Source organism: Symphalangus syndactylus, chromosome 10 (genome assembly GCF_028878055.3).
Source record: "Symphalangus syndactylus isolate Jambi chromosome 10, NHGRI_mSymSyn1-v2.1_pri, whole genome shotgun sequence".
Lineage (NCBI taxonomy): Eukaryota > Metazoa > Chordata > Mammalia > Primates > Hylobatidae > Symphalangus > Symphalangus syndactylus.
The window spans coordinates 39,226,273-39,248,479 of NC_072432.2; the positions used below are offsets into that span (position 1 = coordinate 39,226,273).

At 37.7% G+C, this 22,207-nt stretch overlaps 1 protein-coding gene and 1 pseudogene across 3 annotated transcripts in view; one reads left to right on the plus strand and one right to left on the minus strand.

Annotated features, from left to right (window-relative positions):
- Positions 1-22,207, minus strand: part of METAP1 (methionyl aminopeptidase 1) — a 71,967-nt gene that overhangs the window by 25,688 nt on the left and 24,072 nt on the right. For all 3 annotated transcript variants that reach the window (XM_055296929.2, XM_063610218.1, XM_055296931.2), the window contains exons 2-6: positions 12,769-12,820; positions 7,401-7,513; positions 6,279-6,339; positions 2,273-2,364; positions 587-670 (exon numbers count right to left, since the gene is read on the minus strand). In XM_055296929.2, the coding sequence (XP_055152904.1) occupies positions 587-670; positions 2,273-2,364; positions 6,279-6,339; positions 7,401-7,513; positions 12,769-12,820 (402 nt within the window). The remainder of the gene's footprint in view (positions 1-586; positions 671-2,272; positions 2,365-6,278; positions 6,340-7,400; positions 7,514-12,768; positions 12,821-22,207) is intronic.
- On the plus strand, positions 18,559-19,374 carry LOC129492090 (activator of basal transcription 1-like; annotated as a pseudogene).

A 22,207-nucleotide genomic window follows, 5' to 3' on the forward strand; every position in this document is an offset into this window, starting at 1 on the left:
TTTGTTTACTAGAACACGTGTGATCTGCTTTCCATATGTTATATTAACTACTTATCACTCATTTTTTTTAATTCATATAATGTGTACACTCATCTAATAAAGTCTTAAGGTCTCTCTTTGATGGACAGGCAATCTTTATTTATTTATTTATTTTTAATCCCTATACTTACTACAAATATTTATCTGGACTGTTCATTGCCTTGAGGAAACATTTAACTAAATCTACCATCAGAAGTCATATTCTTTTTTTTTATTTCAGAATATTTGATGTCTGTAGTAGCAGGATTTATTTAAAGCAGATAAAATCAATCATTTTATAAAAGCTCAACTGAAATGCTTATTACGAATATCTTGTTTCAGAAACAAGGTATTTCAAGCTTACCTCACACCTTAATATTATAGATTCTTAAAGATGAGAATAATGACTGTTGAATGTTTTCCATATTTGAAACAAAGCAAAATTTGCTTTCAAATGAGCTTACCCAAGTTACCTTAGACACTCAGAACTTAAGTCTACTTAATGTTTAAGTTCAAAGCATCTAGTAATGTAACAAAATTTCTCAAAGTAAAAAAGTGAAGTTCTTACTAAGTGTACAGCGTGATCTATTTCTTCAGTAGTTACACCTGGTTTAATCATGCTGGCAGCAATATCCAAAACTTCTCTAGCAAGCTGTAAAAAAGGAACACTCAATACATTAAAAAAGACACAGAAATAGAAATCTATACCCTTTCTACTGTTTGACTGTGGAAGATCGGTAAAAATGAATCTCCCCTTGAATATTATAATTTTACAGAAAATATATAAATATATAATATGTAAATACATAAAAACAGACATTAATTTTATATAAAAATTGGGCTAACAAGCAAGCAGCAGTAAGCTTGGCTGATTTCTATGTGAAAATATACATCCTAAGAAATCTAAACTATCATCAACTGATAGAGGTAGTCTTCTCTCATTTCTATAATGGGGAAAAGTAGAGGAAAAGAAAAAAGAACAGATGAACCTGGGCAACATAGTGAGATCCTGTCTCTTAAAAAAAAAGTAGTCAGGTGTAGTGGCACACGCCTGTGATCCCACCTACTCAGGAGGCTGAGGTGGAAGGATAGCTTGAGCCCAGGAGTTTGGAGTTACAGTAAGCTATGAGCTATGATCTATATGATCTATGATTGTGCCACTATACTCTATCTAGCCTGAGTGACAGCAAGACCCTGTCCCCCAAAAAAAAAAAAAAAGATGAATGAATTCCTCAAAGAATCACAGCAAGTCATAGGAATAGAAAGTTCTCCAGGATATCAAACAAAATTAGAATCAAATCACTTTTAAAGCACTGAATAGAAACCTTAAGAATCTTACCTAAATGAATAATATCAATGTATTATATTTTTCTTCAGAATAAATATGTGATTTCACCTGCTAAGTACCAACCACTACTGCCACTCATCATAGGTATTTCACAAAAAGGCCTACAGCATAACCCTCTGAGCCTTAAACTCTGTCCTATGTTATGATGACTTGTGAAAATAAAATGACAAAATGTTTTTAAATATCATTAAAAATTTCTTTTCAAAAAGAATACAGAAAATAAAAGGATTGTCATCTAAACATAGACTATCCACCAGATTAATTCTCAAATAGGCTTTTAAGAAGAAAACTGTTGACTAAAATTATACACTAACAATAGTTTAATGAAAAGCATGGCTAAACCGGGCACAGTGGCTCACGCCTGTAATCCCAGCACTGTGGGAGGCCGAGGCGGGCAGATCACCTTACGTCAGGACTTAGAGACCAGCCTGGCCAACATGGTGAAACCCCATATCTACTAAAAATACAAAAAAAGGCCAGGCGTGGTGGCTCAAGCCTGTAATCCCAACATTTTGGGAGGCCGAGGTGGGCAGATCACGAGGTCAGGAGTTTGAGACCAGCCTGGGCAACATGGTGAAACCCTGTCTCTACTAAAAATACAAAAATTAGCCAGGTGTGGTGGCAGGCACCTGTAATCCCAGCTACTTGGGAGGCTGCGGCAGGAGAATTGCTTCAAACTGGAAGGTGGAGGTTGCAGTGATCAGAGATCACATCACTGCACTCCAGCCTGGGTGACAGAGTGAAACTCCGTCTCAAACAAAAGTTAAAAAAAAAAAAAAAAAAAAAGCATGGATAGTCAGTCTAACAATATAACATTTGCTATCTTTATAAATCAGCAAACCACTGACTTCATGTCTAAGTACTGCTTAAACATTTCCTACCGTATGGCGAAAAAATAACTCTTACCCTACATACAAGTCGCATCCCTTCTACATCTTCAGATGAGAGTAATTTAATCTGAGAAGTACCTTTAAGAGCCTGTTCAGATTCAGACATTCCTGGAATGAAAATTCAGTAAGTAAAACCAAAATGAATGCAAAGATATAGTATTTATTTGCATAATTATATAACTGTGGCATAAAAACAGTAGTCTCACTGTTTCACACAACAGTAATTCATAATTTGGGGTGGTCTAGGTTTGATCTTTTAAAAAAACATTTTCAACATCAAAGGGAAACTTGCTAAACCAATTGAAGAAAAAATTCTAAAGGATAAATTTTCAGACCTATTAGAAATCAGCCAATACTTATGGAGTACTTATTATATGCCAGGCAGTGTGATAATCAAATTCAGTAAATGATACACATTTGAAAAGTACCATAGAATTTACAAATTACTTTCATAATCATCTCATGAGGCAACTATACATCACCAACTGATGAATTAATTACACTATTTTCTGAAACAAGAACCAAAGTTAAATGTTTTTCTAACTCCAGTTTGTGACCTTTTATTGGGCTACACTTAACATTTTTTAAAAGTAAATAAATGGGACAGAAAATATTAAAACAGCATAACAAAGTATTATACTCATATTATATGGAGTAGGAATAAGTGCTGCCATGAAATCTTTGTTATTTATATACACATACAAAGATCATGTTATAAAAGCCATTTCTAACTATGAGTCATAGTCAAAAAAGTTTTAAAAGTATTGCCCTAAAAATCTTCACTAATAAAATTTGTTAGCTTAAAGTTTTACATACATGAAAAGTAATAAAGCCAGCATAGCAATTAACTCAAAATCTAACAAAAATAATGTCAACTAATCTTATTTACAAGTACTAATGGAAAAATTCCAAATAAAAATATTAACAAACAGAATCCAAAAAAACATAATACATCAGGATGCAAGTGAGAGTCATACCAGAAGGCAAGGATAGTTCAATACTGACAAATCTATTAATCCAATTCATCATTCATAAATAAAGTAAAAGTAAATAATCATCTAGAAGGAAAGTTAATTCTGAGAACATGGCCAGCTACCACCTTGACATGATAAATATAAATCTCAAACTGAGAATCAACATCACAGAATGCCCACTATCGGCACTACTATTTAACATTGTCCTGGCAATACTAGCAGATGCAATTAAACAAGAGAAAGAAATAAGACATATAAAACTAGAAAGGAAAGGACAAAATTCTTATCAATTTCAGATATGATTATATATCTCCAGAAGAATCACCTGGTAAATGACCAGAAATAAGAATTCAGCAAGTTGGCATATTGGAAGATAAATGTATCAAAATCAATAACTTTCCCACATACAAATAATCAGCTAAAAAATACCGAAGCCATTATGTACAAAAACAACTAAAAAGATAAAGTACCTAGGAATAAATTTAACAATAAAATCCCTACATGAAGAAAATCTGAAAGCACCACTGAAAAACATAAAAGGAGTCAAACAAAATTTTAAAAACATACCCTGTTCCTGGACAGGAAGACTCAATATTGTAAAGATGTCAATTCTTCCAAAATTAATCTATAAATTTAATACTATCCCAATAAAAAAATGTCAACAGGATAATTTTGAGAACCAGACAAGCCGATTCTAAATTTCACATGGAAAAACAAACATGCAATGGCCAGGAAAATTCTGAAAAAGAGGAAAGGGACAACAAGGCCTACCAAATATTAAACATTATATAGCTATGATAATTAAAAGTTTGGCAGTGGTACGTGATTAGACAAATGGGTTAATGAAACAGAATAGAATCCAAAAATAGACCCAAAGACATGTGAGAACGTAATACAACAACACACATTGCACTTCAAATCAATAAGGAAAGGCTGATTTTTTAAAATAACTGGTGATATAATAACCAGGTATTCTTCCGAGAAAAAAAATTAAGTTGCATCCCTATTTAAACTCCTTATGCCAAGTAAGTTTCAGATACATAAATGATTTTTATCATACATAAAAAAGACTGAAACCATAAAAATGCTGGAAGAAAACATAGGAATATATTTTTTATAACTTCTGCACCAAAAAGGTCTTTCTAGGTCATAGAGCCATACACGCTGTAAAATAAAACACTGATAAATTCTACTATGTTAGGATACTCAAAGTCTGTAATAAATGTAATGACAAAACATAAACGGTCAATTGGTAAAAAGCAGTTTTAAAAACATACATCAAAAGGTTATTTTCGTTAATATACTAAGAACATTTATAAATCAATATGGAAAAAACTAGTACTCTAACAGGGAAAAAAAGGCTAAGGATATGAATAAACATTTCAAAAGGGAAGAAAATATAAATGACTTTAATATATATGCTCAACCTTACTCATAATTTTAAAATGCAGATTGAAATAAAAGCAAAATAACATTTCTCGTCTTTCAGATTAGCAAAGATCATAAAGCTTTGTAACACACTATGCTGTGAAAAATATAGCAGAAAAGAGACATCCATGTATTTTTAAGGAAAGTAACAACTGGAAAAATCTCTGAAATCTGTAATCTCTCAAAATCAAAAATGTATATATCCTTTGATCCAGCTATTTTAGACTATCAGCCTACAGAAATACTTTGACACATGGACAAAGATATAAATATAAGAGTAGTTATTGCAGTCAAATTGTAACAAATTTGCAGTCAAATTGCCATAAGCAAAAACCTCGAAATGATCTAAACACTCAGTAGTAAGAGCCTGGCTTAATCAATATGATACATCCACATAACCGAATACTTCATTCACTAAAAAAGAGGTGGCTTTATATGACACATTTGTAAGACATATTAAGCGAATACAGCAAGGTGAAAAGGTATATATAGTTTTTTCCATTTGTGTATCAATGGCAGAGACGGGGTCCTAATGTGTTTATATCTATATAATAGTTCTGAAAAGTTCTGTACATAAAGGGGAATAGCAGTTACTTCTAAGGACTAGAACTTACTTTCACTGCATAACATTTGTTAGAATTTACCTTGTCTATGCTTGTTTTTCTAAAATACAAGCTAATACTACATTTAAGATTAAATAGAAAAATAATGAAATTATACATCCTCAACAGTATGCTATCATTTAGACTATCTTTTCCTTAAATTTTTCTGAAATAGTAGGGTTTAACTAAAATTTAAAAATGATATTCCTAAGAATGTTATGTAATACAGTTCCCCACTTCTTAGAGAACAAAGCAAGGATAGCTTAGCTTGCTAGATAAAACCACACAAAATTGCTGAGAGTTGACCTTCTTTGACATGCAAAATCAGTAATTTCACAAAGTCTAAATTAATTATGTGTACAGGCCCTAAGGTCAGAGATTGTTCCACTGACCTGTGTTGCAAATTACCTATCTTCGCTGGGTGTCTCAGTATCATTATCTATAAAAATGGAGAAGACAACAGAACCTACCTCAGCAGTGTTGAAAGTGTTAAATGGAGTAACACGTGCAAAGAATTTAGCACAGTGCCTGACACATAGTTAAGCAAAAATAAATACCAATTATTATTAGAGAACCATCATCATCATATCATTCTCATCATTACTATCACTATCACCACCATTACTACTTCTGTTAATGTTACAGTCCAAAGTCTTTAGTTATGCATTCACTCAGGCCTCTACCATCTGCTTTTACCTAAATAGATATTGTTTCATTTAGATAGGAGGGAATATTAAAATTAAAACTGTTTTTTAGTAAGTCTAGAAGTTGTTCTAACAACATAAAATACAGTATTATTTTAAATATAGTCTTTAACAGCTACAGAGTGTTTTCAGAGGTAGGTAGATTTCTAATGGGGGGCAAGAATCTTTAATTCTTTTCAATGTTCTAATGCTGCTTGAAAATACATTTATTAGAAGTCCAGCACTGAAAAATTTCTACAAGAAAAGCATTCCTTCCCTTTGCAGTAGTCAAGCCCACAAATTGAAAAATGAAGAATCAACATAGCAGAGCTTACCTAAGGGATGATCAGCATAATCTGGTCTTTGAATATAACTTGGCACTGGCCTTGTTGGCATCTAAAAACACCAAAGAAGTTAGTTAAAACTGATTTACCAACAAAAAATAAATAAAACGGGGGGAGAAAAAATCCATTCAAAAATTTTTAGAAGTTTTAAATGGCATCTTAAATATTATAACAGATATATATTTCATTAAGATTACGCTTTACTTTTCCTAGTGGTAATGCCACCCCTTTCACAGGGTATTTTAGAAAGGGGTAAAGTGGCCAAGGCCATTAAGGATTTAAGATTAGACAGAGACTAATAGCAAGACACTCATGTTATTCCAAACAAATTGGCAAGCTAACAACAATAAAATCATGTCTCAAAATAAATATACACCAACATGTTCTAGTCATTATCTCTAGGAGGCAGAATTAAGGAGATTGCTATGTTTTTCCTATTTTTCCAAATTTTAAAGATTAAAAGATATATTCCTTTTATACAAAGAAAATCATCAGTGAAGAGAATTTAAATATTTAAGGGTGACAAATAGATTTCAACTTGAATTAATTCTTACATTAAAACTCCAAGTCCTATCTGCCAAGAATAGAGGGAGGGAAAAGAGTGGCAGAAAAGCCATATCTAAATTAAGGGAGAAATATATCATAATAAAATAATTTTAGAAAAGTGTAATACAGTCAGTCCTCCGTATCTCCTGGTTCCGCATCTGTCGATGCACAATCTGTGATACGGAAGGTTGACTTTAAGGGACTTGAGCGTCAGTGGATTTTGGTAACTGTATGGGGAGTGAGGATGTCCTCAAACCAATCGTCCATGGTTATCAAGGGACGACTGTACACACTACCATTATGCCAGAGACAAAATATCTGTTCTACCTTACCCTACACTTCTTTTTAAAAGTTTTAGTTCTTTCATCTAAAATTTTTCCCACTTCTTTCATGATTGCCAAACTACCAGCTCCCAAATGATGCACCATAAGAGCTCAAGAGCTAAAATGCAAGTTCCTTTGTAAACACAATCCTGATTATATGATTCACTATTGGAAAACAAATTACGAGTATCATTTTTGGAAAATTCAAAATTGGAATGTTGTTTTTATTACCTTATTTACTCACCAGTGGATAATGTGGTCTGAGTTTACCAGTATATCGATAACCTGCCCATGGGTCAGTATTAATATCACCTTCCACAGTCCAGGAAGACACTTCTCGCTTTGCCTTTTCATCTTCTGAGAGACGGAGGAATAGATGTGAGAGAAAGGAGGAGAAGGAGGGAAAGAAATGTTTCAGTGGTCAAGCTAGTGAGCAGCAGCATACTTTGAATATCTCTTGTTTAAAACCAAGCCAACAAGCCCAGGCACAAAAATCCACCAAACTTTTACCCCACCCTAAATCACCAAAGCAACTACTTTACTGCTATATTCAAAACCCTTATAACTCCTTTTCGAAGATCTAAAGGTCTTGGAAGAAAAAAACTCCATGTAAACATATACTAAGTTTTTACATAATATCGAACAGAAACAGCTCATAGACAGCTTTTCTAAATGTATTCTGGCCACATCAATTTATAGAAAGCCCATTTTAAAATATGAAACATAAGCCCTAGTAAAACCTACCCAACTGAGATCAGATGTTACAAATGAATTATGCTCTTACTAAAGGAACAGATCCTAAGTAATCCCAAAGCAAATTTAAAATCAAAAATAATTATTTCTCACAAAGCTGATCAACTGCTTTCAAGTCAATATTTCAAATTGCTTTGAAAACTTTATGATCATCATTTGCCTCTTTTCAGAAAGGGGTAAACGAAAGAGGCAGGAAAAAGGCAAAGACAAAGGAGGGAACGGTCTGTTTAAAGTTCAGCAGAAAAATTAAGAATCACATCCATACACACAATCGTGTCAGTTATTAATCTATGTGTGCTGACTGAAACATACGCAAGAATTCTACTCACACAGAAGATACTCTTTGGTGCCTGTGATGTCAACATACTGGCTGCACCTCTTATCCACATAGTAAAATAAAACTCTTATCCACATAGTAAAATAAGACTTTAAATAGCAGGAATACAAGTCCCTTGTAGACCAAGTATTGGCCTAAACATCTCCCAGTGCACTCAGACCTTTTCCTGATTATTGTCATTCTACCATAGGTTTTAAAAGTCAAACTTCAGACTGATTTTAGAAGTGTCTGAAAAAAAAAAAAAATAATAAAACTCCCCTCTTAAACAATCTATTTAAAATACAAAATGAAGAAAACTAGATGGAATCATAAAATGTTAAACTTAGAGAGGATCTTAAAGACAACGTAGTGTTGTTTCTTTATTGTACATATGAGGAAACAGAGACTGTGTGGTTCACATAAGCTGTGACACAAGAATGCCAGCCCCAGTCCAGTACTCTTAAAAAGCATGTGGCTAACTCTGGAAAGGCCCTTAAGGTACAATTGACAAGAACACAAAAATATAGAAAATCCATTCATATTACTTTGGAAGAGAATATACTTATACTATTACATATAAAGGAATAGAAAGATACCATGCTATTGAATTTTAAAATATCTTTCTCCCCTCTGGAATTCGAGAAAGCCACTGTGAATGTTAATATCAATAGGAAAACTTTCTCATCACAGGACAAAAACAAACTTCATTCATTGCTAGTTGGGTCAAAAATGACAGAAAACAGTTCAAAATGGGGGCCAACTGAGCCTGCTTCAGCTAAGAAGTGCATCAAGTGATTTTGTCTGAAACACGAATCTCAATAACTTTCTCCCAAAACCTAGGAGAGAATAGCAACCAAGACGCAGGCTTTTTGCACTAGCATACTCCTGGGGAGGGGAACAGGAGAAGGTGAGGGTGTAAAAATCTTTTAAAGCTTCCTGTTGCTCTGGATTTTGCTCTTCCACAGTCTATATTCAAAAGAGAATTTAGGTACAGGCACAGCAGCTCACGCCTGTAATACCAGCACTTGGGAGGCCAAGGCGGGTGGACTGCTTGAGCTCAGAAGTTTAAGACCAGCTTGGACAACATGGAAAAACCTGTCTCCACAAAAAATACGAAACTTAGCTGGGCATGGTGGCGCACACCTGCAGTCCCAACTACTCGGAAGGCTGAGGTGAGACAGAAGGATTGCTCAAGCCCAGGAGGTTAAGGCTGCAGTGAGCCATGATTGCACCACTGCACTCCAGCCTGGGCAACAGAGGAACACCCTGCCTCAAAAAAAAAAAAAAAAACACAATGCAAAGCAAACAAATAATATAACCCAAAACTACCAAGACAACTAAAGTTGAATATGGCAAGTTCTTCTCTCATCTCTAGGTATAATTTCCTTAATGGAAAATTCACACTTGAAAAGAAAATTCGTTTACATTTTAGGATCAATTTGATCTGAGCCTTAGGTGCTAACCACATCACAGACCATAAATAAATCTGAATTGAGCTGATGATGGTAGCACAACTGCATAATAACTAGTCTTTTTTAAAAGACTGTACAACAGGGCAGTATAAATAAACATTTGTAAGCTGTCTTCCAACAGTCCCAGGTAAAATGCAGGTAGTGTCATAAGTACGTGATACATGTAAGGTCTGGCCCAAAATTCATCACGGTCAGGCTTTATTCTTTAAAAAGTTGTATGTAGGCTGCTTCCTCTTGTCAGCTGACACAAAATACTACACATGTCTAAGCTTTGCATGGGTCAGGATTTTCTGATCAAAATTCTGACTCAAGTCTTCCAGAGATGATTATTAGTTTTTGAGTACTTACTAGGCATGGTACACATGCTAAGCACTTCTCATGGATTTCTTTATTTAATCCTTACACAAACCTATGATTCCAGCATCCTGGAGGTGAGACTTAGAGTAACCCATGGTCACAAAGTTTGGTGAAGCCAGTTTAAGACATTACATAACACCTTCTCTCTGTAATCCAAAAATCAGGCACACTAGTGTGAATGGGTAGGGGAGTAGAAGAAAAAGTATTACTTAGAGTTCTTTTATTAAATGTGGCTTTTATACCTTAATTTTGGCTATTCAAGATACTTGTCAAATTCTTCCACTTTACTTCAGGAAAATGAGAAACAAACACATTGAACATGCCAGCGATACATTAAAAAGTGTACAATAATACAGTCTTGAGATGTGAAATGCTACAACTTCTACAGATCATACTAAAAGTAAATGCTGCTTAAGGTACACTGTGACAGAAGATACAGTATAAAAAACATGCACCCAAGAATCAGCATTATGTGCTTTTAATTAAGGACTTTACCATCTGAATGGTCTTCTTTACTATGACAAGTAAAAAAAAAAATCTACCTTTGAGTCATTTATTTAACTCGCTTGAAAATTTCCTAAGGCCTGCATAAAAAAATTAAGCTTCTATGATTAAGCAAACTCCAGATCCAGATGTTTCAGTGGTGAATTCTATCAAACATTTAAAGAAGAAATAATATCAATTCTACATAATCTCTTCCAGAAAATAGAAGTGGGAAATATATCCCATTTTATTTTAAGAGTCCAGAATTGCTCCAATACCAAAACCAGTCAAATATATTAAAAGCAAATTATAGATCAATATCCCATATGAATATTAATCAGAGATCAGTAGACACTATACTTAAAAAAAAAAAAACTTAACTATATCATCTCCATGACAAGAAATGCTTGCTATGTGTTATCTCACTATCGCTTCTTGGACTGAAGTGCTAACTTTAAAGATGCATTGGTTTCTTCCTAGTGCAACATTCTGTTCCCTCAGTGCTTTTCCTAATACTCTTCTTGTCCCTGGAGATCATCCTTCCCCACACCATTCCCTCCCTCTAGGACTGTCACTTAAAATTTACTGTAGTCAACTTATTAGGGTATGAAAGATACAGAGCTGGCCACCTGAGGATGACCTCTATCCACCACAGCCAAAGGGATTAAGAACAGCAGGCTCATCCACTGAAAAAAGTTATCCCAAAAGATCCAACAGAGCAACAGCTACAAGATGGCACCATACTAAACACTAGAGGTATAAGTAAAATGCAAATAGCCTAAATCCAGTGTTGTAATAATTACCTTCTTTTTACATAGGGAACACCTGCTGTTTATTCCCCTGTAGTGCAAGTCAAAAGGAAATAGCCCTGCCCCTAAACATCCAGTATTGAAGAAATAGGCACGCATCAATGAGTTAGCAAATCTGAGGGAGAGGCCCATTTTAAGCTTTTTTACTAACATACTGTTTAACCTCAACCCTTTATTACTTACCAATGCTTTAACTTCCTGGGTATAAAATGCTAGTAACTGGCTCAAAGAGCTCTGCAAAATACCCAACACATTAGAAATACAGGATGTATGTAATGCATGAATGAATAAAGTTAAGTGAGATTATTTAAATCCATCTCTAAACTTTGACAGAGGTAACAAATCAACAAGTCCTGTCTTTTATGCGTTGATAAACTTCCACTGAGTCATCATTTTTCCTCATCTCTAACCACATTTCTCCCACAACAGCCTAGCATGTCCATTAAATGTAGATGTCACTTTATACAACTACAGAAAATGTGTCTTTTTAAAATTTGTATTTCCCTATTCCTTCAAATGGTGGTTTGGCTGACTTCAATTAGATTTGTTTTGGTAAAAACAAACTGCATTCAAACTTCATTAAATCAGCTAACTCCTAAAAAAAAAATACACAAGTAGATGAATATAAGACACCAAGATTAGGTATGTAGAAACAGAACCCTTATACCAAGAACCACGTAAATAAATAGCCATGTTATTTCCCACTTCAAATTAAATCAAGCTTTGATCCATCAGGATGGCAATGCTATATAGAACAGAAAGCCCTTGTCAACTTTCAGGCAACTATGACAGGTTGTCTTAGACTAGCCACACTAATGACATGAATTTACAGGATAAATTAGCTGGAGCAAAAAAGGCTATGTGAATCTCAGCTACATCAGTGCGGCTGACAGTAATAGCTAAGGAGCAGCTAATAGCTTTACTTTGTGGTGTCACACAAAAAACTTCAAAAAAGAAAAATAAACATTAGACTGCAGGTAATAACATTAAAACACCAAAAAACAAAGTACTACAGTTTTGAGTAGAAAAAGCAATACAAATTGAAACTAAAAGAAACCAAAAGGGATCTGGTTAAATGAAGCCAAATCACTCACATAACCCCTGACTACAATATGCAAACACTTCCAGCAACATAAGAGGGTGTCAAAAGATTAGAGCATCATCAGGTATGGCTCAAGCAAGATCTATCCATACTCACAACTATCTCATGTTTTCATGTTAAATATGTAATACAAGATTAAGATATTATTCAGACATTTTATTTACATATCACAAAGATTTAAAATATGTCATAATTCTAGTATTCAGGATTATACTTTCAGAACATTCAAATACACACTTTCAGAACTAGAAGAATTCTTGTTTTCTGGCACAAATGCCACTTCTAAGACAAATTGTATAAAAATTTGTGATTGTACTTACTTGCTTTCTTATGTAGTAACTTGTGAGTAGCCCAACTTCCTTTAAAACATTCCTAAAAGAACAAAAAAGGAAAATTAGTGTCAGGCCTTCCTTAATGAGAAACATTTTAAGGAATATTGTATATAAGCAAGAGTTATTGTAAACTATTTGCAAAAACCAAGACCTGTAACTTTGCAAATTAAATATTTGGGAAAAGCTTAAGAAATGACACCTGTTCAATATTCACTTCAAAAAGCAACCTAAACTTTACTTCAAATAAGCAAGGAATATTAGGCTAAATGTTATATAGTAGTCATAGTTATATTTCAATTTTATGTCAACAAACTATTATGAAGTATTTCAAAAGAATCATTAGACAATTAACCAATCATACACTGGAAAAAATTGCAGGAAAATTTTTGCAGATTCTTTTATTTATAGTAGTTAGATTCCCAATCAGTCATACACACACTAAAATCACCCATGTGAGTAGAGTAGTTACTATGTGACACAGCCCTGAGGCCATAAGCTGTGTGAGGGAAGGGATGGTATCAAAGTTTACCACTATTGCCCACAGCCAAGCAGAGTGCCTGGCATGAGCTAGGGTTTCAGTAAATGCTTGACTGAATGATCAGAATTAATGAGTAACTAGAAAGACTTTTCATTTAGGAAAAACTGTTCATGTAACATATTTCAGACACTAGTAAGAAGTGGCAAACTGGGAAAATGAATTCAAGTAATTAATTGAATTCAAGTAAAGAACTCAAGTAATAAAGGAAAAGAATAATTCAACCAGACATAGACTTTATTTATGTTTTGAAGTTGATGGCCTCTCCTTCAAAGAGTTCAAAGTTACTCAAATAAATTATTTAAAATGCTAAGAGAATTCACAGAGTCCTACAAATGTGTTATCTTTGTAGACATAAAACTAGTAAGACATGGACAAGAAGAAAGCTAAGAAAAAAAAACACGGGAAAAAAAATCCCTAGGACTACGTAGTTAACCAAATCATATTACACTAAAGCTGCCTTCTGTAAAGGTTTGCCCAAGGGACTCTGAAAGATCAGTTTCTCCAACCTCAGCTAGAATCTTCACTACTTTCTCTTTACTCTTCCTGTAGCCTCCACAGCCTGCAACAGTTAAGCAAAGAAAATCCAGGTCATCCCTATCTCTACAACCTACAACCTACAACCTAAACAGATTCCAAATGTATAAAAAGCTATCTACAACATTAGAGATTTTTCAGTTTTGAAGCTAAAACTGAGCTCAGTCTTTTGGGGAGGTTGGGTTAGTCTGGTAAGCAGAATAATGGCACTTCAAAGATGTCCATGTCCTATTCCTCAGAACCCAAGGAATGTGTAAATATGTTAGGTTATATGACAAAGGCGGGGTGGCGGGGGTTGACCTCTTGTCCCTTCCCTGAGTTTTCATTAACTGAACTCATACCACAGGAAGAAAGACTAAAGTCTGTCAACATACCTGGAAGGACTTTTCACAAACCATGTCTGTTCTGCAGGCCTAAAAGACGGTCCCAGGCCACTTGTCCTTCAAGCCCACTGAGTTCCCCTAAAAATCATTTACAGTCCCCATAAAAACATCCACATTTCCCCAACTCCTTTTCCCCTAAGAACTAGGGTATAAGCATCTGTACCCCAGTGGGTTATTAGACAATCATTCTGTGATTCTCCCCCATGCACACTAATAAATTTGTATACCATTTCTCCTATTAATCTGGTTTTTGTAAGTTTATTTTTCAGTGAACCTTCAGAGGGCAAAGGGGAAATTTTCCCTTGGGTCTACACAGCCATCATTAACTAATATTTTGAAATTCAGCATATTCATTGAAAAGCAGCTACTCAAATAGCCTTGTATTCTCCTCAGAGGATTTCAGAGTGCTTTATACTTGGTTCATGAAACATCCATCAAATTCTAGCTTTTTAACAAGAGGGCTGATAGAATTATTCTCATTAAATAAACTAAGGACTTGTCTCACAAAACAGATTCATTAGCTAAGGGCTTGTATTTCAAGATATATGAGCATAAAGTAACCAAAATATTCATAATAAACACATCTCACCTCTGTAAGGACACCCATCTTTCTCTTCCTTACTGGGGCCAAGAGGCAACCAAGTCATGGTCTTCAACATCATTCATGGTGTCAAAACATTCCCACATCTCCTAAGAACTCTCTAAGCCTAAATAATGTTCCTTCTCTAAACCACAACTTCACTCTTTTTCTTCCTCTTATTCCCCAGTAGAAGAGGAATACTCAAAATCCTGAAAGAATATCCATTCTCTGAAGAGTTAATTTCTGACTCCTTACTGGGCAATCTTTCCCTCCCCATCTCTAACAAATGAACCAAAGACCTAACTAACCTAGATTTAGAGTTCCCCAGGCAAACACCACACTTCCCAATCTCTTCCCTTTGTATAACCTGACCTACCTAATCCTAACACTCACCGTTATAACTGTGTCCTCAGAAGCTTTACCCATTCCATTAGGTCTGTTTCAAATGCTACTTTCTCTAAAAAATGTCCACACTTCACTCCACCCACAAGCTTAACATGTCACATGTACTTATTCAATACTCACTGAAGAGTACTTTGTTTTACTACTTTATTCTCCACTTATTTAACACCACCAAAGCATTATTGTAACGAGTAGGTAAAACTTTAGTTTTCAATCCAAGACAACATGCTTTTTCTTTAGCACCAACAGGAATTTACTAAATTTAGGAGCTTATGAACCCAAAATAACTGAGACAGGTCTCAGTCACTTTAGAAAGTTTATTTTGCCAAAGTTAAGGATGTACCAGTGACAGCCTCAGGAGGTACTGACGACATGTGCCCAAGGTGGTCAGGGTACAGTTTGCTCTTATACATTTTAGGGAGACATAATATATCAATCAATACATGTAAGACTTAACTGGTTCCATCTGGAAGGGTGGGACAGCTTCAAGTGGGGATGGAGCCTTCCAGGTGACAGGTAGATTTAAACATATTCTGACTGGCAATGGGTTGAAAGTGTTATTATCTGTAGAAAGGAATGTCTGGGTTAAGACAAGGGGTTGTGGAGACCAAGGTTTTTACCATGCAGATGAAGCCTCCAGGTAACATAACAGGCTTGAGAGAAAATAGACTGTAAATATTTCTTATCAGACTCCAGGTCTGTGTTGATGCTAATGCTGGAACGGTATAATGAGGCATGTGCAAATCCCACTTCCAGTCATGACCTGAACCAGTCTTTCAGGTTAGAGTGCCCTGGCCAAGGAGGGAGAGTCCATTCAGATGGTTGCTGGGGGCCAGGGTGGTGGGCAGTTCAAATTTTATTTTTTTGGTTTACAAGCTAAAATGGGATAGTGTGGTTCTCAGCTCTGGTTCCTCATTAAAATCTATGAAATGTTTTTCTTTACAAATAAATAGCCATGTTATTCCCCACTTCAAATTCAATCAGAATCTCTGGGAATTTGCTATGTAGGTAATTCTTACTTATTTCCAGTACTGTGAATCACTGAAGAGGAAAAAAGTCAGAGTTAAGAGAAGGTACTTTCATTTCACTTCTAGAACAAGTCATTTCCTACTGAAACTGCTACTGCAAAACTGTAACTCAAACAGTGAAAGAGATCTGATCTAACCAACTCTGTCTTGCTTCTAACCTCCAAGCTGTCCTTGTTCATTCCTAGGCATAGGCCAAACTTGTTCATTCCTGGGCAAAGGCCAAACTAACTTTGGGAGAAACTTAGTTTATAGTTTAAAACAGCAGTCCCCAAACCCCAGGCCATGGACTGCTACTGGTCAGTGGCCTGTTAGGAACAGGCCGCACAGCAGGAGGTGAGCAGCAGATGGGCTGGCATTATCACATTACCGGGTGGAGCCTGAGCTCCACCTCCTGTCAGATGTCAGATCAGCAGTAGCATTAGATTCTTACAGGAGCGCACAAACTCTATTGTGAACTGCACATGCAAGGAGCCAGGCTGCACGCTCCTTATGAGAATCTAACTAATTCTTGAAGATCTGAGGTGGAACAGTTTCATCCTGAAACCATATCCCCACCACCCCCAAGTCCATGAAAAAATTGTCTTCCACAAAACTTTTCCCTGGTGCCAAACAGGTTGGGAACCACTTAGAACAAAGACAATAACAGCTCTTTCCCAAACCAAACCCTTCTTCCTGGAGACCAGACTGCCTTTGTAGGACTAACAAATTAGCCAAAAGATTAGAAATTATGTTTCAGGAGTCATGCGGCTGGAGGCTACAAGATTCTGACCCTCCCCAAATCGCCCCTGGGGATAACAACACTATTGTAAAACCTAAGATCAGTGCTTGAAATATTTTGCAGACTCTGCACTTGATGGATCAGCTGCCATCACCCAGATCAGTAAACTGGCTCATGTGGTCTTCTGGCCCCTACCCAGGAACTGACTCGGCACAAGAGGACAGCTTTGACTCTCTCTGATTTCATCTTGGTCCCAACCAATCAGTACTCCCAACTCACTGCCCATCCTCCAACCAAATTATCCGTAAAAACTCTGATCCCCATGTAGCAGGAAGAGCCACAGACAAAACCCCTCAGACACCAAGTTAAAGAAGGAAGCGGTTTATTTGGCCAGGAACATCGGCACGACTCCTGTCTCAAGAGCCGAGCTCTCCAAGTGAGCAATTCCTGTCCCTTTTAAAGGCTCACAACTCCAAGGGGGTCCGTGTAAGAGGGTCATGATCAATTGAGCAAGCAGCGGGTATGTGACTGGGGGCTGCATGTACCCATAATCAGAACGCAACAGAACAGGACAGGGATTTTCACAATACTTTTCCATACAATGTCTGGAATCTATAGACAACATAACCAGTTAGGTCAGGGGCTGATCTTTAACTACCAGGCCCAGGGCGCGGCACTGGGCTGTGGGCTTGTGGATTTCATTTCTGCCTTTTAGTTTTTACCTCTTTCTTTGGAGGCAGAAATTCGGCATAAGATAACACAGGGGTAGTCTCCTCCCTTACTCAAATGCTCGGGGAGACTGATTTGAGTAATAAAACTCCCATCTCCCACACAGCTGGCTCTGCCATGAGTAAGTAACTTTCTCTACTGCAATTCCCTTGTCTTGATAAATCAGCTCTATCTAGGCAGTGAGCAAGGTGAACCCATTGTACGGTTACACTACTTTAGTATCTATCAAATTAACCGGTGCAACTAACTCCCACCTTATTTTAGGCCCCACTGACTTGCCAAACTACAATGGCTTCACAATATATCTCCCCATCTTGAACCTCTCTCAAATTCTTTCCTATTCCAAACCATCCTAAAGTAGTGGCTAGAATTAACATTAAATGGTTTTCATAATATGACCACCCATAATGTGTCCTATTACCTTAAGATCCTGTATTACCTCTCTCTTTTCCACCATCTCAAATCTAACATCAATTCATGTTGATGAGTGTGAGCAAATAAGCACACCATACCATGTTAGCAAGAATGCTGAGTAGTCACCTGGTAACTAAAAGGATTTGTATGTATCAAGATATAACACATATATAAATACTTACAAATACTTAATATATAAACACATATACAAAGACAAAAAAATACTTTGACCCAGTAGCTCAATTCCAAATAGTTAACCAAAGGAAATAATCTGACAAACGAGCAAAACATAAGCAACTTAATGCTCACTATAGCATTACTTATAACGGTGAAAAAGAGAATTTAGATATACATCAATATAAAATAGGTTAAATTGTGATTTAACCATGCAAATGAATCTATGCAGTCATTAGAAGTAATGAAATTAGGTCGTGCTGCTCGTGTCAGTCAACATGGAGGCAGAGGAATCGGAGAAGGCCGCAACAGAGCAAAGGCGCTGGAAGGGACAGACCAGACACTAGATACGGAGGAGGAGCAGGAGGAATCCAAAGCAGCAGCCTGTGGCAGCAAGAAGCGGGTAGTGCCAGGTATTGTGTACCTGGGCCATATCCCACCACACTTCCAGCCCCTACACGTCCGCAACCTTCTCAGTGCCTATGGTGAGGTCAGACGCGTTCTTTCAGGCTGAGGACTGGTTTGTGAGACGCAAGAAGGAGGCAGCAGCAGCCATGGGAGGGAAGAAAGCAGTCCCACAGCAAGGACTGAGGGATGGGTGGAGTTCCATGACAAGTGCATAGCCAAGAGCGTGGCGGCCAGTCTACACAACACGCCTATGGGTGCCCACAGGTGCAACCCCTTCCATTACGACCTATGGAATCTCAAGTACTTGCACCGTTTCACCTGGTCCCACCACAGCGAGCACCTTGCCTTTGAGTGCCAGGTGCACACACAGGCAGCGCCTGAGAGTGGAGGTCGCTCAGGCCAAGTGTGAGACCATCTTCTATCTTCAAAGTGTGGAACGGAGATAATGCTTTCTTGCTGCTGATGGAGATCTTGCTCACCCAGATGGCTCCTGGACATTTGCCCAATGTCCTACTGAGCAGGAACTGAGGGCCTGGAAAGCAGCACAGCCAGGGGGGCGTGAATGGGCTCACCTGGCAACTGCCTAGGACAAGGCCCACTCCAACAAAGCACTCCTGGCCAGGATCTTTGGAGCACCCCCACCCTCCGAGAGCATAGAGGGACCTTCCCTGGTCAGGGACTCCTGAGGGCAGGGGAGGCCCCTTCTATCTCCTGGCCCTGGTCTGCTTCCCATCTACCTCATAATAGAATGATCGTGACTACCCAGGCAGACATTTTATTGTGTTTCTCAGACCAGTGTCTCTGATGAGGGCCCAAACGTGGAAGTTTTGTGGGCTTCCACTGTTCCCCTATCTGAACTCCTATACATGCCTGGCTAATTCGTACTGTCATACTAGCATGATTATGACTACTGCATATGCTTGTTTTGACTCTTGGTTGCCTACTGCTATAGAATCCTCTTAAAATCCCACTTCCTGCCCCCAGGAAGGGCCTTGTAAGGCATGAAGAAGTTCTTCTACAAAGTTTCTTAAATCCATAAAGGATTTATCATTCCCAGGTTAAATGTTTGTATGTGTATATTCCCAGGCTGCTCCAACTTGTTCCGGTAGGTTGAGATAAGGCTAAATGAGTCCCAGATCAGGATACATGCCATTCCTTATTTGGGAACCCCTCTGACCTCTCATCACTAACTTCCTCTTTTCTTTGTCCTCTTTCCCTTCTTCCTATTTAGGAAAGTTTTAAATTATTAGCCAATCGAGTTAAGTTTAGAGTGTGAGGTCCCATCCCAGCCAATGGGAATGGGACACAGCCATAGGGGATTGTGTCAGGATGTAAAGGTTATAAATGTCCCCGTCTCCTTTGGTGTGCTCTCGTGGCTGGACTGCTGGTGAGTGTACCCTTTATGCAGAAAGTAAACTAGCCTCCCTGAGAGATCCTTTGTCTCGGTGTTGATTTACTTATGACATCGAACTCCCGTGCCCATCAATTTCGTGGCCCATACGAGGACACTGTTTCCCCTCCAGTCCTTGGCCCTCTCTTGTGGGGAGACGCCCAGCCGCCCTGTTGCGGCAGCCCCAGGAAGATAGCCGGGACTCACCTGGTGCGAGGAATATATCTGGATTCTCAGCAACATAGGGGACAAGGATACTTTTAAAACCACGGGACCAGGAGACCTCGTGCATGAGCCAAGGTAGGAAAAACTGCTAGAGGGTGGCAAAGTACTTCTTTGGTGGTCCTTCCTTGAAGGGAATATGTGTGATGTATGTGAGTGAATGATTGTGGTTGAGAGAAAGTGACTGTAAGACGAATGTGGATTATCTTCAGAACAGGGAACAGAGGGAGAAAGTTATCTCCAGGGAACTGAGAATACAGGCAATAAGAAACTAAGACTAAAAAGGGGAAGGCTAATCCCCGGGGAAAAGGAGGAAATACATTTGAGCAGACAAGAGATCCCTGAGCTGGAGGATCTGGGGGATTAAGTCTACTGGGAAAGAGTCTCACCCCACATGGGGAATACTTCTAGTAGGCCTGGAACTGGAAACAAGGCCAGAGATGAAGGAGGCAAGAAAGACTGAATCCCTCTTGATAGTCCTTTAGGACTTATGCTTACACACTGGAAAGAAAATGAAAGGAATAAACATAAGAAAAAGCAACTAATGATCAAGCATTGTTGCTTTCTGTGGACCCATGAGCCAATTTTAAAACCTGCTGTTTTCTGGCCAAAATATGGCTCGAATGAAGACTGGGTCTGCCAGCTTTTAATACTGTATGTTAATAGCAAAAGTCCTATGTCTTCAGAAGAGATACATTATGCCATGTGCTGGCAGCTGGGGCCAGTTTCTCTTTATCCCCTAAGGGATCTGAAACAAGGGATGGAGGAGGGTAAAAAGAGAATATCCAGTGGGATCCCCTAAACCATCTTGCTCCGTTTCTAGTCCCGCCTCCTCCTCCTCAGGCTCCGGAGGCAGAAGCCTCTGATATCTCCTTAAAAAGAGGGTTTCAGAGAGAGATAGAACAATGTAGAAGGGATATTCAAAATTTTGCCTTTCCCTGCACTTCCAAAGAGCTGGCTTCTCAGCTCTTCCCTCTAAAGGAGGTGCCACAGGGTAGGGGTGCAACTGGATTCGTGAACACCCCTTTAACCACCTCTAAGTCCGAAGTCTAAAGAGTTTAACCCTTTGCTAGATGACCCAGAGAGTAGCAAAGCAAATTGACCAGTTTTTAGGTTCCAAACTATATACTTGGACTGAATTAATGTCAATCCTGGGTATCCTCTCTTCAAAGGAAGAGCGGAACATGATCCGCAGGGCTGCTATGGGGGCCTGGGAACGTGATTACCCTGCCGGTCAAAATATTCCGGCAGCAGATGTTACATTTCCTGCTCAGGACCCACAATGGAATAATAATAATGCTGTTCACCAGGAGAATATGAGGGATCTACAAGAATTAATTATAAAAGGTATCAAGGAGCCTGCACCCAGACCCCAAAACCTCACTAAGGCCTTTGATGAACAACAAGAGAAAGATGAGGGACCTATGCACTTTTTAGACTAAGGGAGCAGATGAGAAGGTATGCTGATTTAGATCCTGACAGTCCACTAGGACAAGGTATGTTAAAATTACATTTGTTACCTATAGTTGGCCAGATATCGCAAGGAAGCTAGAAAAGATAGAAAGGTGGAAAAATCGGTCAATTGAAGAACTTTTAGAAGCAGCAGAGAAAGCATATGTGAGAAGGGATGAAGACAGACAAAAGCAAAAGGCAAAAATTTTTTGGCAGATTTCACTAGGACCAAATATACCTGTGATGAGATTTTGACCAGCGCCCAGGGGTGCCATCTCACAGAGAGGCAGGTGTCGAGGTTGAAATGAAACATGGGAAGACCACAGCATATGTCATAAAGAGTGGAAATGTAGAGCAGATGAAGAGAAACTAAAACAAAGGAGCTCCAGAATAGAACAAGAAGGGGGACAAGATAGGTATTATAAATGTGGAAAAACAGGCCATTTTAAGAGAGA